We start from the raw sequence: 20440 nt of genomic DNA, 5'->3' as shown, positions 1-20440 counted from the left end.
AAACCAGAATGACTCAGTATAGGGGACGTCCATACATCACTATGAAGTAATTGAAAGGGAAAAGATGCAACTGTGGATGAAGTACTGAAAGGAAGCCCAACATGTTTGCTTAGTCGGCAGGCGTCACATGAGTGAGCCGCCATTTTATTACATGAAAAAGAAAAGCCTCTCATTATTTGGCGGAGCGAGGTGGAGCTGGGATGGCCAAGACGAGCGTGCCAAAGGTCGACGCCGGCGGAGAGCGCCCGAGGTGTAGCGTGAGTGGAGGGAGACGGCTGAACGGGGTACAGGTCGCCGAGACTATCACAGCGGTGCAAAACCATCTGGGTATGGGCGTCTGATACGTCTCAAACGTATCTATAATTTCTTATGTTCCATGCTAGTTTTATGACAATACTCACATGTTTTATATACACTTTATATCATTTTTATGCATTTTCCGGCACTAACCTATTAACAAGATGCCGAAGCGTCAGTTCCTGTTTTCTGCTGTTTTTGGTTTCAGAAATCCTACACAGGAAATATTCTCGGAATTGGACGAAACAAAATCCCACGGTCTTATTTTCCACGGAGCCTTCCAGAAGTCCGAAGAGGAGACGAAGAGGGGCGACGAGGCGGCCACACCCTAGGGGGGCGCGGTCCCACCCCTGGCCGCGCCGCCCTATGGGGTGGGCCCCTCGAGCGTCCCCCGACTCTGCACCTTCGCCTATATATTCTCTCTGTCGCGAAAACCCTAGTACTGAGAGCCACGATACGAGAAAAGTTCTAGAGACGCCGCCGCAACCAATCCCATCTCGGGGGATTCAGGAGATCGCCTCCGGCACCCTGCCGGAGAGGGGAATCATCACCCGGAGGACTCTACATCACCATACCCGCCTCCGGACTGATGCGTGAGTAGTTCATCCTTGGACTATGGGTCCATAGCAGTAGCTAGATGGTTGTCTTCTCATCTTGTGCTATCATGTTTAGATCTTGTGAGCTGCCTATCATGATCAAGATCATCTATTTGTAATGCTACATGTTGTGTTTGTTGGGATCCGGTGAATATGGAATACTATGTCAAGTTGATTATTGATCTATCATATATGTGTTGTTTATGATCTTGCATGCTCTCCGTTGCTAGTAGAGGCTCTGGCCAAGTTGATACTTGTAACCCCAAGAGGGAGTATTTATGCTCGATAGTGGGTTCATGCCTCCATTGAATCTGGGACAGTGACAGAAAGTTCTAAGGTTATGGATGTGCTGTTGCCACTAGGGATAAAACAATGATGCTTTGTCTAAGAATATTTGTATTGTTTACATTACGCACAGTATTTAATGCAATTGTCTATTGTTTGCAACTTAATACTGGAAGGGGTGCGGATGGTAACCCGAAGGTGGACTTTTTAGGCATAGATGCATGCTGGATAGCGGTCTATGTTCTTTGTCGTAATGCCCTAAGTAAATCTCATATTAGTCATCATGATATGTATGTGCATTGCTATGCCCTCTCTATTTGTCAATTGCCCAACTGTAATTTGTTCACCCAACATGCTATTTATCTTATTGGCGAGACACCACTAGTGAACTGTGGACCCCAGTCCATTCTTTTACATATGAAATACAATCTACTGCAATCATTGTTCTCTGCTGTTCTTTGCAAGCAAACATGATTCTCCACACCATACATTTAATCCTTTGTTTACAGTAAGCCGGTGAGATTGACAACCTCACTGTTAAGTTGGGGCAAAGTATTTTGATTGTGTTGTGCAGGTTCCACGTTAGCGCCGGAATCCCTGGTATTGCGCCGCACTACACTCCTTCACCAACAACCTTCACGTGGCCTTCATCTCCTACTGGTTCGATAAACTTGGTTTCTTTCTGAGGGAAAACTTGCTGCTGTGCGCATCATACCTTCCTCTTGGGGTTCCCAACGGACGTGTGCATCACGCGCCATCAAGACTGTTTTCTGGCGCCGTTGCCGGGGACCTGAAGAAAAGTTACACCACAAAGATTTCTAACTCCCACGTCAACTGCACGCCAGCAGCGTCCTTTACAGAAAAACCAAACTCGTCAAATTCCACAGTAACAGAGTTATCACAAGAAAGAGTTTTGACGGAAACTAAATTCTGAACAAGATGTGGTGAAACTAAGACATTATTAAGAGACAATGGTGTGGAGTTAGAAGGAAAGTGAGTGGAGCCAACATGAGAGATGGGAAGACCAGCACCGTTACCGACGATGATGCGAGAGGAAGTGGATGTCGGAGATGAAGTGGAAAGGTTACCCGGGTGAGCAGCCATGTGTGTGGAGGCTCCGGTGTCCATGAACCAGTCACCACCGCCGGAGTAAGCGCCCGGCGAGGGGGCGTACTGAAGGGTGGTGTACAGCGCGGGGTCCCAGTGGGCCGTCGGGGCCTGCGACATCATGCCGCCGTAGGCGGGGGCGTAGGGCAGTCCGGCGGTGGCCTGCGGTGGCACGGCGATGAAGGCCTGGTGCGTCGGCGGACGGGGGCCAACGGTGCCGGGGACGGGGGGGGGGGGGGGGGGCGCAACGGGCATGGTGTAGGCATGCACGAACCCCGTCCAGGGGTTGTGTCCGCCCGCCCACGGCGGAGTGGGGTGTGAGTACCCGGGGCGCGGACCGACGATGCCGGGGCCGCCGTTGTTGCCGCCGTGGCCACCACCATGGCCACGGCCACCGCCCCCTCCTCCTTGGTGTTGTGGCGGTTGAGGCGCGGGGTGTGGAGGGGCGGGTGTGGGCGCCGGCGGAGCTCCTCTGCCATGAGGAAGGACGCAATTGCCGCTGGCCCATAGAGCGGTGTGAACCACCCGGGTTCCTCCAGCCTGAGGTAGTCGACCGCCCGCTCGAACGTAGGGTTGGTCATGAGGGTGAGGTTGGAGGCGGCGTTGCCGAGGTCCTCGTTGAGGCCGGCAGTGAGGGTGGAGAGGAGGAGCTCGTCGCCAATCCGGAACCCAAGGTCCTGGAGCTCATCGGAGATGGCCTTGAGGCGCATGCACTAGGTGTCCAAGGCTTCATCGCCCTGTGGTGTGCCGAAGAATTCCTGCTGCAAAAAGACAACACGTTGGAGCTTGTTATTGGTGAAGAGGCCGTTGATCTTCCCCCACACCGTGCGGGCATCATCGCCCTCCCGAACGGCGATCTTGAAGATGTCTGGCGAGACGGTGAGGAAGAGCCAGCGGATGATGGTGGCGTCGATGGCCAACCAGTCGGAGTCGCAGGCGAGGAGATCGGTGGTGCCATCGATGTGATCACGCAGGTTGTACTCGCGGAAGAGGAGGTAGAAGTACGTCTTCTAGGCGAGGTAGTTGGCGGCGGTGGTGGACAACTTGACGGGGACATGGTCGGTGATGGAGACGGCGCGGAGCTGGCCGGGGTCGGGGATGGAGGATTCGGCGAAGGGGTTGGAGCTGGGGGTGGACATGGTGGGGAAGAGGGGGCGGCGCACGGCTGGAGAAGGAGAGGCGGCGCTCGGCTAGGGTTTAGGGGTGAGGGGGGCGCACGGGGGGAGAGAGGCGGCACGCGGCTGGGGTAGGATCTAGGTGGTGTCCGATACCATGTAGAGAGAGATGCAATGCTTGATGTATTGATCAGACGCATATGTCGGTACATATATAGGCCACGTCCTCGACTATACAAAGAAGTGGGCGGATCCAATAATAAATACAAAGATATGTATCGATATACAATAACTAGAGAGGATACACATCCGGATATACAAGATATGTATCTCAACACTAGCTTCGACGACGTGCACCTGGCCTCTCTTGTGCAGGTCCGCTTGGCCATCGCGTGCGCCTGCCCCGGCGTCGGCGTCGGCTTCGGCGCGGGGCTCAAGTTCGAGAGTGCGTTCTGCCGCGTCGAGAAATCAATCCTTCAAGGGTGGGAAGAGAACCTCTGCAGTTCCCTCGACAAGCACAAATATAATACGAGGAGAGCTATGCCAAGTTCCTGAAGGCGGGATACAAAGGGAAAAACGATGGGAACGAGCAGATCGTTGACGCCCACGGAGAAGTGTTCTGACCCTTCTAGTACGACATTGAGTTCTTCCTTTATGGGGCGGGAGAGATTTGAGAGGAGGCCCTCAAGGTCGATGATGGTGGTAAGATGATGCGGATCAGCTTCATTAAGACAAGCAATGGTGTGGAAGTCGCTGCTCGGCGCCTCCCAGATAAACGCGGACCTCATTGAGCATGTGACCGGGACATGATGGCTGGCGTCCCAGGCTGTATGTCATGTATTCGTACCTGTATTCGCGTGCCAGGAGGAGCGGCTACTGACATGCCGTGATCAAGATGATTACGAAGGCGTACGAGTGAGGGAGATCATACAGAGGGACACCAAATTCTTGAATCGCATGAGGATGATACTTGTTCGTGCTGCGTCTAGATTCAGTGAAGGTATGCAAGAGTCTCTTTTGTACGGAGTATATGAATAGGCATGTGTGGTACTAAGGTGATGGATAGACAGTAGATTTGAAACATCAACACAACCATTGATGGACACGTTCAGTAGGCGACACGCAGGCGATTTTTGGCGACGGCCGTCGACCACCGGCGAATTCTGGCATCGATCGCTGGCCGCCGGCGATCTCCACCGCACACCACGCACCTCCAGGCAGGCCGCGCGGAGGAAGTGGAAAGCCATCTTCATCAGGTACGGCGCTCGCCGCGGAGGCTTCGTCCAGACTTCGGGGGATGATCATCTCGAGCTTGTAGATGAATCTGAGGTTGAATTTGGGAAGATCGCTTGCTCGAGATGGATCAGCAATGGAGTCCATCTGAAATCTGAGAATCTGCTGATTGTGGTGGGTCCTGAGGTGATTGTTCGTCGGGATACAGCGGTGGCGCAATTTCCAGATGTGCTTCCTCCACCGTCCTGCGTACGTGTGGAGGAGACGCTTTCATCTGTTGATATTGGGCAAACACCACAACCCAGATCCATGGCGGGAAGGTCTGTTCAGCAGTTGGTTTTGGGGCCGCAGCCCAATACTGTTCACAACAGCCCATTGCCGCAGTCCATAGGCCAAGGTATCCAGAGGCTCTCCGCACACAATCCATTCTCAAACCCTAGATCGAGGGAGGTGTGTGGCGTTGTCTTCGTGAGAGATTCACAACCTCCCAGATCTTCGTTTCCGCCGATCTCGTCCCCGAAAGCCTGGCAGGGAGTGAGATCAGGAGATCGCAGATCATTTGCTCAAGTCCTAGCGGGCGGAATGGATCGCCGTCCTTTCCGTAGATCTCCGCCGCGGGGATATCAGAGAGCCCCTTACAACAACAGATTCAGATCCGCAGAAGAGAGGCGTGAAGATGAGCGGAGGCGTGAAGATGAGAAAAGGTGGGAAGAAGACAGAAGAAGAGAGGAGGATCGGAGGCGGGATGAGGAGCGGTACAGAGAATCAGATCAGAGACGCCAATCGGAAGATCGCCGCCGCAGTGAAGATCGGCGTCTGGAGGAAGACCGTCGTCGTGCGGAGACCCTGCGCATCACGGAGAAAGCGGCGAGAGATCGGGCACTTGCAGAGAGACAGCGCAAGGAAGATCAGACCAACCCCAGCAGAGATCGTTGGGCTCACAGGCAAGAGATGGCAGGAACACGGGCTGATTCTTCCTCGAACTCCTTCGCCACAGCGCCATCTTCCTCAGTTCCACATCAGACCACAATGGTAAGTACGGCAATCCCAACTAGGCCTGTTGATCCTCCTGGCCCTATTTCTGGTAGATCTGCCCCGAGTTCCACTGCTGTGCCAAATACTATTACTGTCGCGCCGATGGGGTCCTCTGTACTGCCATCGGTGGCGACAGGTAATAGAAGTGTTGTTCCTGCTACTCTCCCTTTCCAGAATTGTAGGGCTGAGTTTGCTATTGGATGTTTGAATTGTGGCAAAAATCATCATGTTAGCATCTGTCAGGATAGGGATCCTTGGGAGTACAAAGCACCTTATTATGGTAGTCCAGACTTTGGTCAAGGTTTCTATGTAATTCCTGATGTGGAGGCAGAAGTACAATCTCTTGAACTGTTGAATTATGCTCAGATAACTGTGGTTAGGGGTGAAGCTACCTTCAGAGACATGGAGCATGAATTTCAAGTGTGGTCTGATTCCATGGGTTATAAATGGAGGTTTTATGTCAAGGTTGCTGCTGAAAACCAGTATATTACTAGATTTCCCAATGCCAAGTGCATTGAAGAATTGTCCCACTTTGGCAAATTCTTCATGAAAACTGTTCCTGATACAATCATCAAGATTGAGAAATGGGCTGGGGACATTGAACCGTTTGCTGTGATGGAAGAGGCTTGGTTTAGGATAAAAGGAATCCCTATGAAGTACAGAAATAAGTCCACTGCTTATTATGTTGCAAGTATGGCTGGGCTGCCTTTGGCCCTGGATATGAATCATCTCAGGAACTTTGCTTACATCAGAGCCAAAATTGGCTGTCAGGATCCTGCACTTGTACCAAGCTCCAGAATTGGCTCTATCAAGAAGGGATTTTATGAGTTCCAGTTTACTAGGGAAGTGATTGATCCTAACACAAATCCTGCAACATATTATGCTTCTGCTGTGGAGAATACAAATGATGATACACTGCAGAACTCCCCAAAAAGACAGAGGACCAGTAATGATGATAATGCAAATACTGCAAGGGGTGGGACTGGGAATACTGAGACAAGAGAGAATGAAACCAGAGGTGGACATACTCAGAGTTCTTACCAAAATGCTCCTCAAGGTGGTCCTCAAAAGGGTAAAGAGGTGGTGGTAAGTGCCTCTAGTTTGTCTGATACTGTCTCTGACTCTTTTGCTACAAGAATTCAAAATGCTATGGATCCACATGGGATCCCTATTGATAATTCTGGATCCTCCTCTACTGAGGTCAGAATCATGGAGAATAGTGCCCATAACAGCAGTCAGACTCCCTTGTTGGAAGTTCACAGAAGTGTTGTTGCTGCCCTGGCTCCAGAAAGATTGTGTGAAGAGACTGGCTTACCTTCAATGTCCAATGATGCCAGTTTTAAAGACTTCCTGAGTAAATTGGTTAAAAGTGGGAGTGACAAACAGTTCACCCATCAGAAAAAGTATCAGAAAATGATGGAACCAATTGTAGAAGAGCAAGTATAGCCTGTCCAGGAAAATGCTGATGATGGTTTGATTGATATGGTTGATTATGATGGTACTGACAATGAGGAAGAGCTGCAGGAGGAGGAAAATGATGGTGGGTACATTCAGGGGGCAATCCTTGCTCTAGGTGCCCCATCCTTGGAGCATGAACATACAGTAGTAGTCATCCCTATGGAGGGCCCTCAACCTGAAGCTGAAAATTTCCAGGAGGATATGCAGGAAGGTTTAACTCAAGAAGATGTGCAGGTAACCTCTGGTGGAGAAGGTAGGAGCATGGAGTCCAATATTATGAATCCTATGCAACCTACAAGGGCAAGCTCAAGAAATGCTGGGCATCCTCAGGCCACATCCAGGGTGGTGGATGGCACCAGGACACATCAGTCAAGGGATACCTCAGGTACAAATCTTAATTCCTTCAATTCCTTTGCTATTTTAGATGATGAAGATATTTGCTCTAGAGCTCTTGAAATGGGTGTTGATCCTAGTACCTTTACCCTTGAAAATATCAATCACATAAAAGATCTTGAGATAGCTAGGCATAATTTGAAATGCAAATCACAAGTGTTGCAAGATGAACAAAAAGATACACAGACTGGTGAGCCCAATCAGGTGCTTTTGCTGGGTTTTGGTGAAGAAGATGAGGAGGAGGAAGAGTTTACTCCTGTTGTATCCAGGAGGACCAGGAAAAAGCTGAAATCTGCAAAAAAAATTCAAAGATCTATGGAGAATAATAGATGCAAGACAAGGTTTTTGGGGGCACAGTCTGGTTTTGGTGCTGCCCAGGGGAAAGTCACTGATAGTCACCCTGTGTGTGGCATAGTGACTGGACCCTGAGTTAGAAGAAAAAATCCAATATACTTATGATTGGTGCCAGTATGAATTGCAGAGGTGTGGGTAAAAAAGGGATGAGTGTTTTCTTGGCTGATTTTATTAGAGAGCAGCAGCTTGATTTTATTGGCTTGCAGGAAACTATTAAAAAAGACTATTCTCAGGCCTTCTTCAGGAAAATTGATCCTGTGAATCAATTTTCATGGAGATGGATCCCTTCTGTGGGTAGAACTGGTGGCATTCTTGGTGGTTTCAGTAAAAGCAGATTTGATGTGCTTGATACTGTTATGGGTAGATTTTTCATCAAGGTGGCTCTGCAAGATTTGAAGATACAGATTAAGTTGGATCTAGTGTTTGTATATGGGGCTGCACAGGAGGATGAAAAAGAGATGTTCCTGTCTGAATTGGCTGGTGTTTGCAGTAATCAAAGTAATCCCATGCTGATTGGAGGTGATTTTAATATTTTGAGATTCTCCTTTGAGAAGAATAAAGAGATGAGAAGGAATAAATGGTCTAGTTTGTTTAATGCAATTATTAATGCTCATGATCTTAGAGAAATTGATATGTCTGGAGGCCAATACACCTGTACAACAATAAGATCAATCCTACACTGGAAATACTTGATAGATTTCTGATGACTTCAGATTGGGAAGACATTTTCCCCTTGGCAACTGTTCATAAAATGTCCAGAGATGTCTCTGATCACAATCCCATTATTGTGGATACCGTGGAGGGTAGAGAAGTGAAGAAAAAAGCTTTCAAATTTGAGAAAAGTTGGCTGAAAGAGGAAGATTTCATGTTTAGAGTGGAAAGAAGTTGGAAACAGCCAGTTAGAGCTTGTAATTCCTTAGAAAGGGCGCAGATAAAATTAAAGAAAATCAAAAGTGAGTTGAAAGGTTGGGGTGCAAATATTAGAGGAAGAGATAAGAAAAAAAAGCATGATCTGCATTTGGAACTAGCCACCTTGGAAGAGTTGGAGGAGCAAGACAATCTTTCTTTTGAACAAGCTTGTAGGAAAATACAGATTCAGGAGGAGCTCCTGCATTTGTTGGAGAAAGAGGAGGCTTTTTGGCAGCAAAGATCAAAGGAACAGTGGTTGCTATATGGAGACAATAACACCAGTTTTTTTCACAGAATTGCAAATGGCAGTAAAAGAAAAAGGACAATGTTTTCCTTGAAAAAAGGTGCTGAAAATATACAAGGGACACCTGCTCTCTTAGAACATGCTATCAATTTCTATAAAAATTTATTTGGACCAGTTCATGATACTGGGGTCAGATTGAGAGATGATACTTGGGATGAAAATGAAAAGTTGAGTGAAGAGGATAGAATTAGCCTTGACAGAAGCTTCTCTGAGCAAGAGATTTATGATACTATTTGCCAAATGGAAAAAAACAAAGTTGCTGGCCCTGATGGAATTCCTGTAGAATTCTATCAACATTGCTGGGGTATTATTAAGTCAGATTTGTTGCAGATGTTCAATGATTTCCATCAGCATGCTATTGGCCTGGAAAGAATTAATTATGGGATTATTACTCTTATTCCAAAAGGAGAGGATGCAGATATCATTCAGAAGTATAGACCTATTTGCTTGCTGCAAGTGCTGTTTAAGTTTTTCACCAAAACCATGACTGCCAGAGCAGAACCAATAATGGGGAAGCTTATCCACCCTTGTCAGAATGCTTTTATTAGAGGAAGATATATCACAGATGGAGTGATGCTGTTACAGGAAATTCTTAGAGAATCCAAATACAAGAAAACACAGGGGGTAGTGCTGAAGATTGATTTTGAGAAAGCATATGACAAAGTAAATTGGAATTTCTTACTGGACTGTTGCAGACAAAAAGGCTTCAGTGACAAGTGGATTATCTGGATCAAGGAAGCAATCTCTAAAGGGACTCTCAGTGTTAAAATCAATGATGTGCTGGGCCCTTATTTTGGCAGTTTCAAAGGGGTTAGACAAGGGGATCCTTTTGCTCCCTTTTTGTTTAACATGGCAGCTAATGGTTTGTCCAAAATGATTGAGAATGCACAGAAAAATGGCTTATTTAAAGGTTTGGCTGAGAATCTTGTGGAACATGGCATTGCCATTCTGCAATATGCAGATGACACCATTTTGCTGATCCAAGATGACCTTGGTGGAGCCAGAAACTTGAAGTTGCTTCTGTACATCTTTGAAGTTATGTCTGGTCTGAAAATTAATTTTGATAAAAGTGAAGTCATGATGGTGCTTGATGATTCTGACAAGCTACAAGATTATGTTGATTTGTTCAATTGTCAGAAGGGCAAATGGCCTATTAAGTACTTGGGTACCCCTGTCTGTGCCAGGAGACTGTCAGTTGCAGAACTGCAATTCATAGAAGATAAAGTGAAAAAAAGCATGGGAGGCTGGATGGGTAGTACTCTGTCTATTGGTGGAAGATTAATCAAGATTGATGCCTGTTTATCCAACATTGCTGTATATCAGATGTCCATGAGGTTACTTCACAGAACCAATATTGAAAATATTTCAAGGCCCATTAGGACTTTCTTTTGGGCTGGAGCTGCAAACAAGAAGAAGTACCACTTTGTCAAGTGGAGATGGATTTGCAAACCCAGGAGTAAGGGTGGGCTGGGAGTGAAAGATCTGTACAAATTCAATATCAGTTTGATGTGCAAATGGTGGTGGAAACTGGAAAAGGATGAAGGACCTTGGCAAGATTTCATGAGGAAAAAATATCTGGGGAATACTGGCATCTATTTCACCAAGCATAGAAAAAGTGACTCTCCACTGTGGTCAGACATGCTTTACATCAGAGAGATCTACCTATGTGGAAGGAGGATGATTGTTGGAAATGGCTGTAGGACCAGTTTCTGGGGTGATGCCTGGTGTGGACATACCCCTCTGAAAGACAAATTCCCAGAACTATTTGATATATGTAATGAGCAGAAAATCACAGTGGCAGCAGCATCAGATATGGGTTGGAGACTCTCATTTAGACGATGGCTACCTACTGGGTTGATGGAAATATGGTGTGGCCTTGTCAATATTCTTCAGCAGATTAACCTGACTGATACAAATGACAGACCCAGCTGGAAATGGACAAAAAATGGTCAACTCTGTCAAAAGTGTTTACAAGAAACTTTGCAGCAATGGCATGGACAGATCCTTCAAGCATCTTTGGAAGAGTAAAATCCCTCTGAAAATAAAAATCTGGTTATGGCTCATTTGGCACAATGCCATAGCAACTAAGGATAATCTTTTGAAAAGGAACTGGACAGGCAGTCCATCCTGTTTGTTCTGTTTTACACATGAAACTATTCTGCACCTCTTCTTTACCTGTACTGCAGCAAAATTCCTGTGGAGCATGGTGGGGACAACTGTTGGAGCCCATAACCGACCTGGGTCCTTTGCGCAATACTTTTGGTGGATGCCAAATCATTCCAATGTTAGCCGCAATGTTCAAATTGCTGGCCTAGCAGCTATTTGCTGGGCTATATGGAAAGCACGTAATAAGGCCTGTTTTGAGAAAATTTATCCAAAAAATCCTGTTGATCTAATATACCACACTGTGGTGTTTATGAAATACTGGGCAGGTGCTCACTCTACAGAGGAAGCTGCGCAGCTGAATCGCGGCGCCGATGCTCTCCTTTCTCTGGCTGCTGGGATGATGAACAGAAGGAGTGGGGCTACTGATGCGAGCAATGTTCCTCGTCTGCTGAATCGACAAGATGATGATATGGATGTGGATGGAGACAAAGAAGACGATGATGCGGGCAACCTGGACGACTAGATGTGCTGCTCTGCTGTCTCTTCTTCAGGCTAAAAACGGGAAAAAAGATACTCTTCATGCTTTTGCTGCTGGTGTCTGTTGGTTTTGGCCTCCTGGGAAAGGCTTTCAGCTTTTGGCAGTTGTAAAAAATGGTGCTCTGTTGCTAACTTCGTTTAGTGGTGAAGGTGTTAGTGGTTTCTGCTGGCTGTGCAATACTGTGAGACTGCTGTTCTCCAGTAGTTGCTCTTGAGTCTGTATATAGTCGTTGGTTAGAAAGGCTTAGCTCTTTTTCCTTTCTTTTAGTTCGAATTAAAACTCTGGCATGTATTTTCGTTATCCAAAAGGTAATGAAAATCGATCCCCTTTGGGTGGGTCGCTTGGAAAAAAATGAATAGGCATGTGTGTAAGAGAGCACGTAATTTTGCTTTGAGTAGATTAAGGGTTCCAAAGGAGCATCAGTTGATTGTGCACATCGTTTATTGCGGGTGGATTGTGCACGAAATACTATTGCAACATTGAAAAGCAAAGATGCCTAGGTGACACATGAGCAGCGACCATCACAAGATTCTGGTTACAACATTACAAAGCATAATGTGTACACAGATGTGTTAACATAATAGTTGTGGTCAACCTAAAAAAAACATAATAGTTGTGGTATGTACTATGAAGAAGAAAAAGCTTAAGTATTGCTTTTCATTTATACTATCATTGGATTGTGAATTGGTAGAAGGGATCGTATTTTTAGTTTGTATAATAAATACATCATGTATCTAAAATCAAACCATAGCAGCGCACGGCCAAATTTACTAGCAAGTGAAGGCTTTGCTAGAGAGTAGTAGTTCTCTTAGTTGAATACCATTATTCTTTTATATAATTTAGTTTTGCACAGACCAAACGGACCACGGAGCAAGAATTTTCCGACGCACGCACGCGATGGGGGGAGCCTCGCCGGCGTCCGTTGCCGACGATCTGGGCAGGCGAGCGTGTGGCTCTCAACCGCCGGTGGGATCAAGATTCTCGCCCCTGGGTGAGGAGGAGTCAGACTCCGAGTCGTGCTCCTCGGAGATTCCGTTTGAGGCGGCTCTGCAGGTGCTGGATGAGGAGGGTGCTGCGGAGGAGATCGCCGACACCTTCTGGGAAGAGATCGGCATCCCCAAGCCGGCGTCCCGCTTCTGGGAGAAGACGCCATCCGACTGGCGTTTCCCGGACAAAGGTATGCATGATTCGGTTGTTTTTCGTTGCAGGAGCTCGCCGGGGGATCTCGATGGGGAGGAGCCAAGGTCGGGTGTCATGGCGAGGGCGTCTACTTCGTCGTTGCCGGGGGCAAGTGGTGCGACGGAGAGACGCGCCTTCTCCTCGTCGCCCGTTGGCCTTCGTCTCTCCAGGCCGCCGCGGGTTGGGAAGTGGCGAGGCCCTTTGCCCAAGCGGCGGATCACGCCACCGCCGGTACTGGGAGATTTCCTCCCCGTCGCTCCAGTGCAGCCTTCGTCGACGTCGCCGGGGAAGGCGACTTCCGTTTCCGAGGCGGGATCCACGGAGATTCAAACTCCCTTGGATCACGCGCCCGGGGCCCACGTGCATGCAGGAGGCAGCCCGTGGGGATGGGAGCATCTGGGCCGCCGGATTAGGGGTCTTCGATCGCATGCAAACCCTTCTCGGGAGGGCTTCGATCGGACTCACCCTGGTCAGCCGCCGTCGTCTCGCCTCCATCGACAGCCGTCTTCGCCTCCCTCAAGCTCCGTCACGCCGTCTACCTCCTGCGATTCACGTTCCTACGTTTCGGTGCTCCTCTCGTCGCCGCCGGTGCCCATGTCCGGGCCCCCACCTCGCCCTCCGTCGGGAGGGATCGCCGCTCCGCAACCGCGGCCGGCAGGGACGCAGACCCGCCCGGCAGCTCCTCAACCTCGCCCTCCGACGGGAGGGAACTCCGTCCTGCAACCGAGGCCGGCAGGGGTGCAACCTCGACCGGCGGCTCCTCAGCCTCGCCCGGCGGCGCTGCCGCTCCGTCCGACCCAGCCTACGTCGGGCCCGCCTCCTCCTCAGCAAGCTTGGCCGGTGCCGCCACAAGGTCTTCCGCTGGTGAATCCCGCGTTGGGTGCCTCCTATGCGCCTGGTGCTCCGATCTTCCAAGCTGGTGGGAGTCAAGGTTTTCAGCCTCTGCAACCTCCTTCTAGGCAGCCGGGTCCTCCGGCCTTTTTCTCGCCGCAGCAGCAGCTGCCCTTTCAGCCGTTTCCGCAGCAGCAACAGCAGAGTTTTGTGCCGCAGTTTGGTCAATATCAGGTTCCGAGTTACCCGCAATTTCAGCAACATCAGCAACCGCAGCAGGGGGAAGCGGCGGTCGTCTCCAAGAATAAGCGTAAGAAGAAAAAGGCAGCGGCTGCGGTTCCTCCCGCGGCTCCTCCGCCAAATTCTTCTATGCCGTTTGTTGATTCGGCCGCAGTACCTCAGCAGCAGCAGCCGGTTCCTGTGCAGCCGTTCTTGGGAGACGGGGTGGTCTCGACGCCCATGCAATCAGCGGAGCTGGCACAGGCGATTCCCCCGGCTCCGACCAAGGTTAAGAAGCCGGGCAAGTGCTGGAAATGTGCCGTGGATACCCATGCTACGAAGGATTGTAAAGTGTTGCACTATTGTCTTGTGTGCGATAATGCGGCACACCCAACTAATAGGTGTCCCACTCTTCGTCTACCTAAGCCTTCGGCAGTGGTCGCGGCGCAAGGTTTTGAGGAGTCGCTTTTTCTGGAGTTACCGGATTCTGTTTACAAGCCTCACCTAGCACCTGTTTGTTCGCCTACTGCGCTCGTCAAGTTGGAGGGTCCCATGGTTGCAGCAGCTGTCATTGAGAAGCAAATGGCTCGCATTTGTCCAGCTCCCCATTGGAAATGGGAAGCCCTGGCTCACGGGAGCGATGCGTATCTTATTGGTTTTCCCTCGGCTGAAGATCTTGAGAGAGTTGATGGGTTTCAAATGAAGGTGCAGTCCACGGATTCTCATCTTACCATTAGTTCTTGGAAGATACAGGAGATTCCACATAAGTTTGAGCTTACCCCTGTTTGGGTTACGGTTGAAGGAGTTCCGTATTCTGTGAGACATTTTCATGGTCTTTGGGCAGTGGGGTCTCTCATTGGCACTACTCTGGACGTCGATCTTGTTACCTTGCGGAGGCGGGGAGTGGTACGTCTTTTGGTGGCCATGTTAGATCCTAAGGTGCTTGAAAAAAGGGCCGATGTGAATGGTCAGTTGTACATTGGGGTGACAGTTGTGTTGAAATTGAGAGGGTATGGTTTCTTCTTCCGTCGACAGCCTGAGGACTTTGTCCCTGAAGATGATTTTGTTCCTTTCTTTTGGAGGCGCAAAGGTAACGATCCGGATGATGCTGATGCGGGTAAGGACAATGACCAAGAGGGGAGTGCAGATCCTAATCCGATAGCAGACTCCCCGTCAGTGAACATGGATGTTGATTCAGCTCAGACTACAGGAGGTTCCAATGGGGCTATAGTGCAGAATTCTTTGCGTTCGGCCTCCGTGTTCGCGGTCACTCCTTTCAATCCTTTTCCGAAGACACCGAGAGCTAAGGAGATAGTGGAGATGGTGAGGCAGAGATCCCCTGGACTAATAGCTCAAGGCATCGTTTTACCTGTTACGTCTTCGTCGCTACCTCCCGCGGACTCTCGGCACCAGTCTACCTTTTGTTCTTCGTCGGTTGTGCAGGGGGTCGCTACCTCTGGGTTTTCCTCGCCTACGTCGCCACGCGGCGATGATACCTCGTCGCCCACTCTCGAGGATGTGCTTGGAGGTCGCGGAAGCCCGGAGACCCCGCGTTTGGATGTGCAGGGAGTCGCAGCGGCTCCGCTGACTTCCAATGGCGCGGACGTGCAGCCTGGTGCGGGTGGCACCATGGCCAGAGACAGCGCCGGCGCGCCAGCTTTGGACGCGGGTGGGCGTCCGGTTGCTGCTGCTTTGAGGGGGTCGCCGCCTCTGTCCCCCCGAGGCGGCAGCGTCTCTTCGTCGCCTCTTCATCGAGCAGCCGTGTGGGAGGGTTCTTCCGCGGCACTGCCCTCCTACAGCCCGAGTCATGGAGGTGGGGTGCAGGGAGTCGCAGCGGCTCCGCTGACCCCCTTTGACGCGGACGCGCAGCCTGGTGCGGGTGGCACCATGACCAGGGACGGAGTAGGTGCGCCGGCGATGGATGCGGGCGGGCGCCCGGCTGCTGCTGCCTTGGGGGGGTCTTCTCCGACCCTGTCCCCCCGGGGTGGTAGCATATCTTCGTCGTCTCTTCATCGAGCAGCCGAGTGGGAGGGCTCTACCGCGACACCGCCCTCCTACAGTCCGAGCTATGGAGTTGGGGCGCTTGATGCTTCGGTCCCCGCGGTGGACACGTCCTTGACGTGCTTGTCACCACGCGGAACCGTGGCTTCGGAGGACTCGGCTTCTCTGTTGTAACACCCCAAATTTCAATGAAAAAGAAAGTTAGAAGATTCCAGAAATACAAAATTTCAAACCAACAAAAACTTTTCCTTTGCATATAGTACCCTGCATAGGACTTGTGCATTTGAGTGATATGCCATGATGATTGTTATTACTTGTATTTTGATGTGCTCTAAAATCCTAGAGTGATCATATGAAGATCACCAACCAAATAAATCAAAGAGGAAGAAAATCAAATAAAAGGCAAAACCCTAAAAACCCTCACATATGCCCTATGGCATTTATATAAATTTTGACCCTAGACCTATTTGGTCTTCACCATTGGTTGAATAATGTTGTTAAACACTTATTCCAACTTTTGGAACCAGGGTTGCACAATTCAAATGAATTTCAAACACTTTTCCCACTCACATGTGATGATGACCAAATCTGCCAATTTTAGTCTGATCACCACTTTGAGCCCCTGCAATTCATTTTTCCCAAACCAATTCTTGCTAACTCTTTGCACCATTTCAAAGTCAACATCAAGGTGAACAACTTTGATGAAGACCACCCTGCCAAATTCATCTTTGATCACTAGCTATGCTCATCCAAAGTCTTGACTTTTTAACTTTGTCAACAATCTCCACTTAGCCATTTTGGCCAAAATTTGAAATCTAATTTTTCCACCACCACCTCCATTCATCTCTGGTCAATTACAACTTATCCTAACACTCACTTTTCAAAAAGGTTCACCATTTGAATTTTTTCAAATTTGGACATTCTTGGGAATTCCAAAATTGGACACTATTTGCAACTATTGCAAATAGTGATCTACCCCACCTAATTGAAACCAAAGCTATACTACATTGTCCCCCTGCCCCCTCTAACCCTAAATGCAACATAGTGGAGCTAAGGAGGGAGAGAGAGCAAGCAAGACATGGCCATGCCGGCCCATGCCGGCCATGTTCTTCTCCCCCTCTCATCCTTGCTCGCCACCCCTGGCCACCATGTCCCTGCACTCCACCTCACTCTACTGAGTCGCCTAGCATCGGCCATTGTCGAGGAGGAGCCCTGCTTTGGCCAGACCAGCACGCGTCCATGGCGCCCTGGACGCCGCGCACGTCGCGCGTGAGCACGCCGCGGGCACGTACTGGCCACGCGCCGCACCACCATCTCGCGTTCGCCCTGGCCCCGCTGACTAGCCGTTGAGCATCACCACACCACCACGACACCGCCAGACATGGCCCCAACCAGACCCTGGACCGCCGTCGCCGTAGACGGGGAAGAAGATCCCGCCACTGCCGCCGCACGACATGGAAGCAACGCGAACTATTCTGACGCCGCCCGACCAAGCCAACACCACCCCTAGCTTCGCCTGGACGAGGAGAACCCGACCGCACCCTCGCCTAGCCCAACCGCTCGCCGGAGACGCCGCGAGCATGTCGACCACCACCCTGCCCCGCGACCCTTGCTCAACCCTATAAATAGAGCGTTCCCTGGACCTGACCGAGCACACCACCTCACTCCCCACCTCTCACTGCTTCGCCACAACCACTCCACCCACTCGATCGTCGCCGGAGCTGCTCCAATTTGAAGATCGGAGCCGCCCGTACCCGGAGGTCGCCGCCGTCGATTGGAGCTGTTCCAGGAGGAGCCGCCGGTACCAGCTGCTTCGCCGTCGTCCACATCTACCCCGCGCACACTGCCAGCCACCGCGGGAGCCCTGGTTAGCTCTCCCACCCCCTAGGCTCGCCGCCAGAACCTCGGCATCTCGCCGGAGAAGACGATGGCTCTGAGCCGTCGATCTACTCTCTAATCCTACGCCCCACGTCGCCCCGTACCGTTTCGGGTTTTAAAGGAGGCTGACGGGTGGACCCCACCCTGTCAGCAGGCCCGCGCGCACTGGATGCGCTGCTGGGCCGTTTTTCTCTTTTTAAACAGTTTCGGCCCACGTTGGTTTCCCGCCGGCCTGTTTAATTCAAAATCGTTTTAAACATTTTCCAAACATTTTCAATACTGCCCAAACTTTGAAATTAAATAGTTTCCAATTGGCTAAACCAAATTTAGTGAATTTGACATTGTTGGAAAGCCACTGAAATTCTCTATCCAATGCCACTGGCCTCTTGGTCAAATTCTTTGTAGAATTAATGTGACAAAAATAACAAGCCAGGGACTTTTCCCTATTCAAATAATTCTTAAAAATCAAACAAAATAGATATTAAGTTAATTCCAACTCTAATAGCTCACATTTGACTTACACTAATTGTTTATGCAATAAAATGGTGTGGTCACTTTGCATGATCATGCCATGGTTTAATGAATGGATATTTTGACTAGTTTAACTAGTTGATATTATCCAAAACTATTAAAGTTAAATTGGGTGAAGTCTTACACTTCATTTAAACTTGTCTCACATGAATTCATGGGATGTTTGGACCCCTGGTTCCAAACTCTCTTATATGAAATTCTTGAGATTTAAATCAAGTGTAGTGTTATTTAAATGGTATGAGGTGTTCCACCTCATTTAAATCATTCTCCCAAATGATGAGGATGATGAACATTTGATCTGGGTCAAGATGAGTTCATCCATGATTGTGGAGAAATTAAATCTTAAGAAGATTTCAATGAGAGGAAATTATTTCTCAAGAACCCTATGGAAACTATCATTCACATATAGAATACAAATCCTATTTTAATCCCACAACCCATGCACCCTAGTTTATTTATGTGTGTGCATAGAGTAGTTTGTGTGTTTATTTGTGATGTGTGGAATAGCCCTGGAATTAGTGAGTAATTATACTCGTATTCAAATTTAGACGGTAGCACCGGAGAGTACGCCGAAGAAGAAGGTTGCTACCAGGAGGAGGAAGGGGAACAGTTTGAGAACTACCAAGGCAAGCTAAATTACTATGCAAGCTTTTATTCTTGCCAAGTGCAAAGCCCCTTGGAGCAAGGCACCATGTCTTACCTTTTCTTATATGACCCCATCCCAAGTTTTTACTTGTTTTCCAAATGATTTACTTTTATAGTTAACTTTGGTCAAAGTACAAGTTGGATATTAGAGTAGTGAGTTAGTCTTTCCAAGAAAAGCAAGGTAGCACCCCTCATGAATTAGAGCTAGTGCTAATGAACTAAACTTGACTACTCTAGATGGGAACTTTGTGATTTTGAAAGGATTTTGAAACCTTGGAATGAAGATGCATTCCATTGCATGATTTTTTGAAAGTGAATAGGACCAAGAGAAGATGGTGATTTTTGATAAAACATGATGTTGGTTTGAATGCGATACCTTTCCAATTCTCAAGTACCCCCACAATACCTGATTATGGGTAGGGCTTAACTGGAAGTTTATGCGTCTTAGTATGGGTTCCCTCTAAACAAGCGTCATCGGGGTTATGCCGAAAGCTGCCTCTACCACAAAAGAAACGATACGATATGATGCGAAATGAGGTGAATGTCCGGCCCAAGCCCTGTGCAGTTCCCAGGTTGACAGTTGGTCTTCACTGGGAGGCCAAGCTCATGGGGAGAGGTGCTCATACTAGGGTTCGTAAGTGAAAGGTTAGGGTTGATGATCCGCGTACTGTGTTACGATTATTCGGGGAAATCCCGACGGATGAAATCAAATGTTGTGGCACAAGTGTGCAACCTCTGCAGAGTGTAAACCTATTCGAATAGCCGCGTCCACGGTTACGGACGGTTGGAAAGGCCATACAGTTTCCGATGTCATATCTTTGAAAATGATGTTGAAAGGTGATGGTGAATTGACTTGTGGTGAATTGAATTGAAATCACCACTTGAATGGTGGGAATGACACTAATGTTCCCTCTTGGGTTAGTTAGCACTGGAATAAGTTTTCTCAAAACTTTGTGAACCAAAACTAGCTTTATGCAAATAAACTAGAGCTTAGCCAACCCTACTAGAATATCTAGCACTGTTTCTTAGTATTAGTTTGCGAGTACTCAACGTACTCACGGCTTTGTCCCTGGCTATTCAAATGGCCAGAATATGAAGATGAACAAGGAGATGACCAGCAGGATGCCTACGACAACTAAGCGCCTTCCGACGTCAAGCGTTGGCCTGTGGACTAGAGAGTCCTTGTATCTTACGCTTCCGCTATGTTGAACTATGAACTTGTGTTGTCCGTTGATCAATAGATCAACTATTCGTGTAATATGGATCATGTGATTCCAATTTGTAAGACTTATGGTTTGTAATGAATGATGACTGTGATACTTAACTATTATGCCTCGCAACAACAATATTCCTGGGATTGCGATGTATGACATAATAGGCATTCGGACTTAAAAATCCGGGTGTTGACAAGTTGGTATCAGAGCCA

The 20440-nt window shown here is 48.7% G+C and overlaps 1 protein-coding gene across 1 annotated transcript; it reads right to left on the bottom strand.

Moving 5' to 3' along the window:
- Positions 1 to 2998: 2998 nt before the first annotated feature.
- On the bottom strand, positions 2999 to 3424 carry LOC139839219 (uncharacterized). Its single transcript, XM_071829269.1, has 2 exons — positions 3341 to 3424; positions 2999 to 3295 (listed from the first exon to the last, which is right to left on the bottom strand). Exons 1-2 carry the CDS (start codon positions 3422 to 3424, stop codon positions 2999 to 3001), a joined length of 381 nt encoding a protein of 126 aa, XP_071685370.1.
- Positions 3425 to 20440: the final 17016 nt, after the last annotated feature.

This window comes from Lolium perenne, chromosome 4, assembly GCF_019359855.2.
Source record: "Lolium perenne isolate Kyuss_39 chromosome 4, Kyuss_2.0, whole genome shotgun sequence".
Classification (NCBI taxonomy): Eukaryota; Viridiplantae; Streptophyta; class Magnoliopsida; order Poales; family Poaceae; genus Lolium; species Lolium perenne.
The sequence above is the reverse complement of the archived record's forward strand: the minus strand, read 5'-3'. Positions and strand labels throughout refer to the sequence as shown.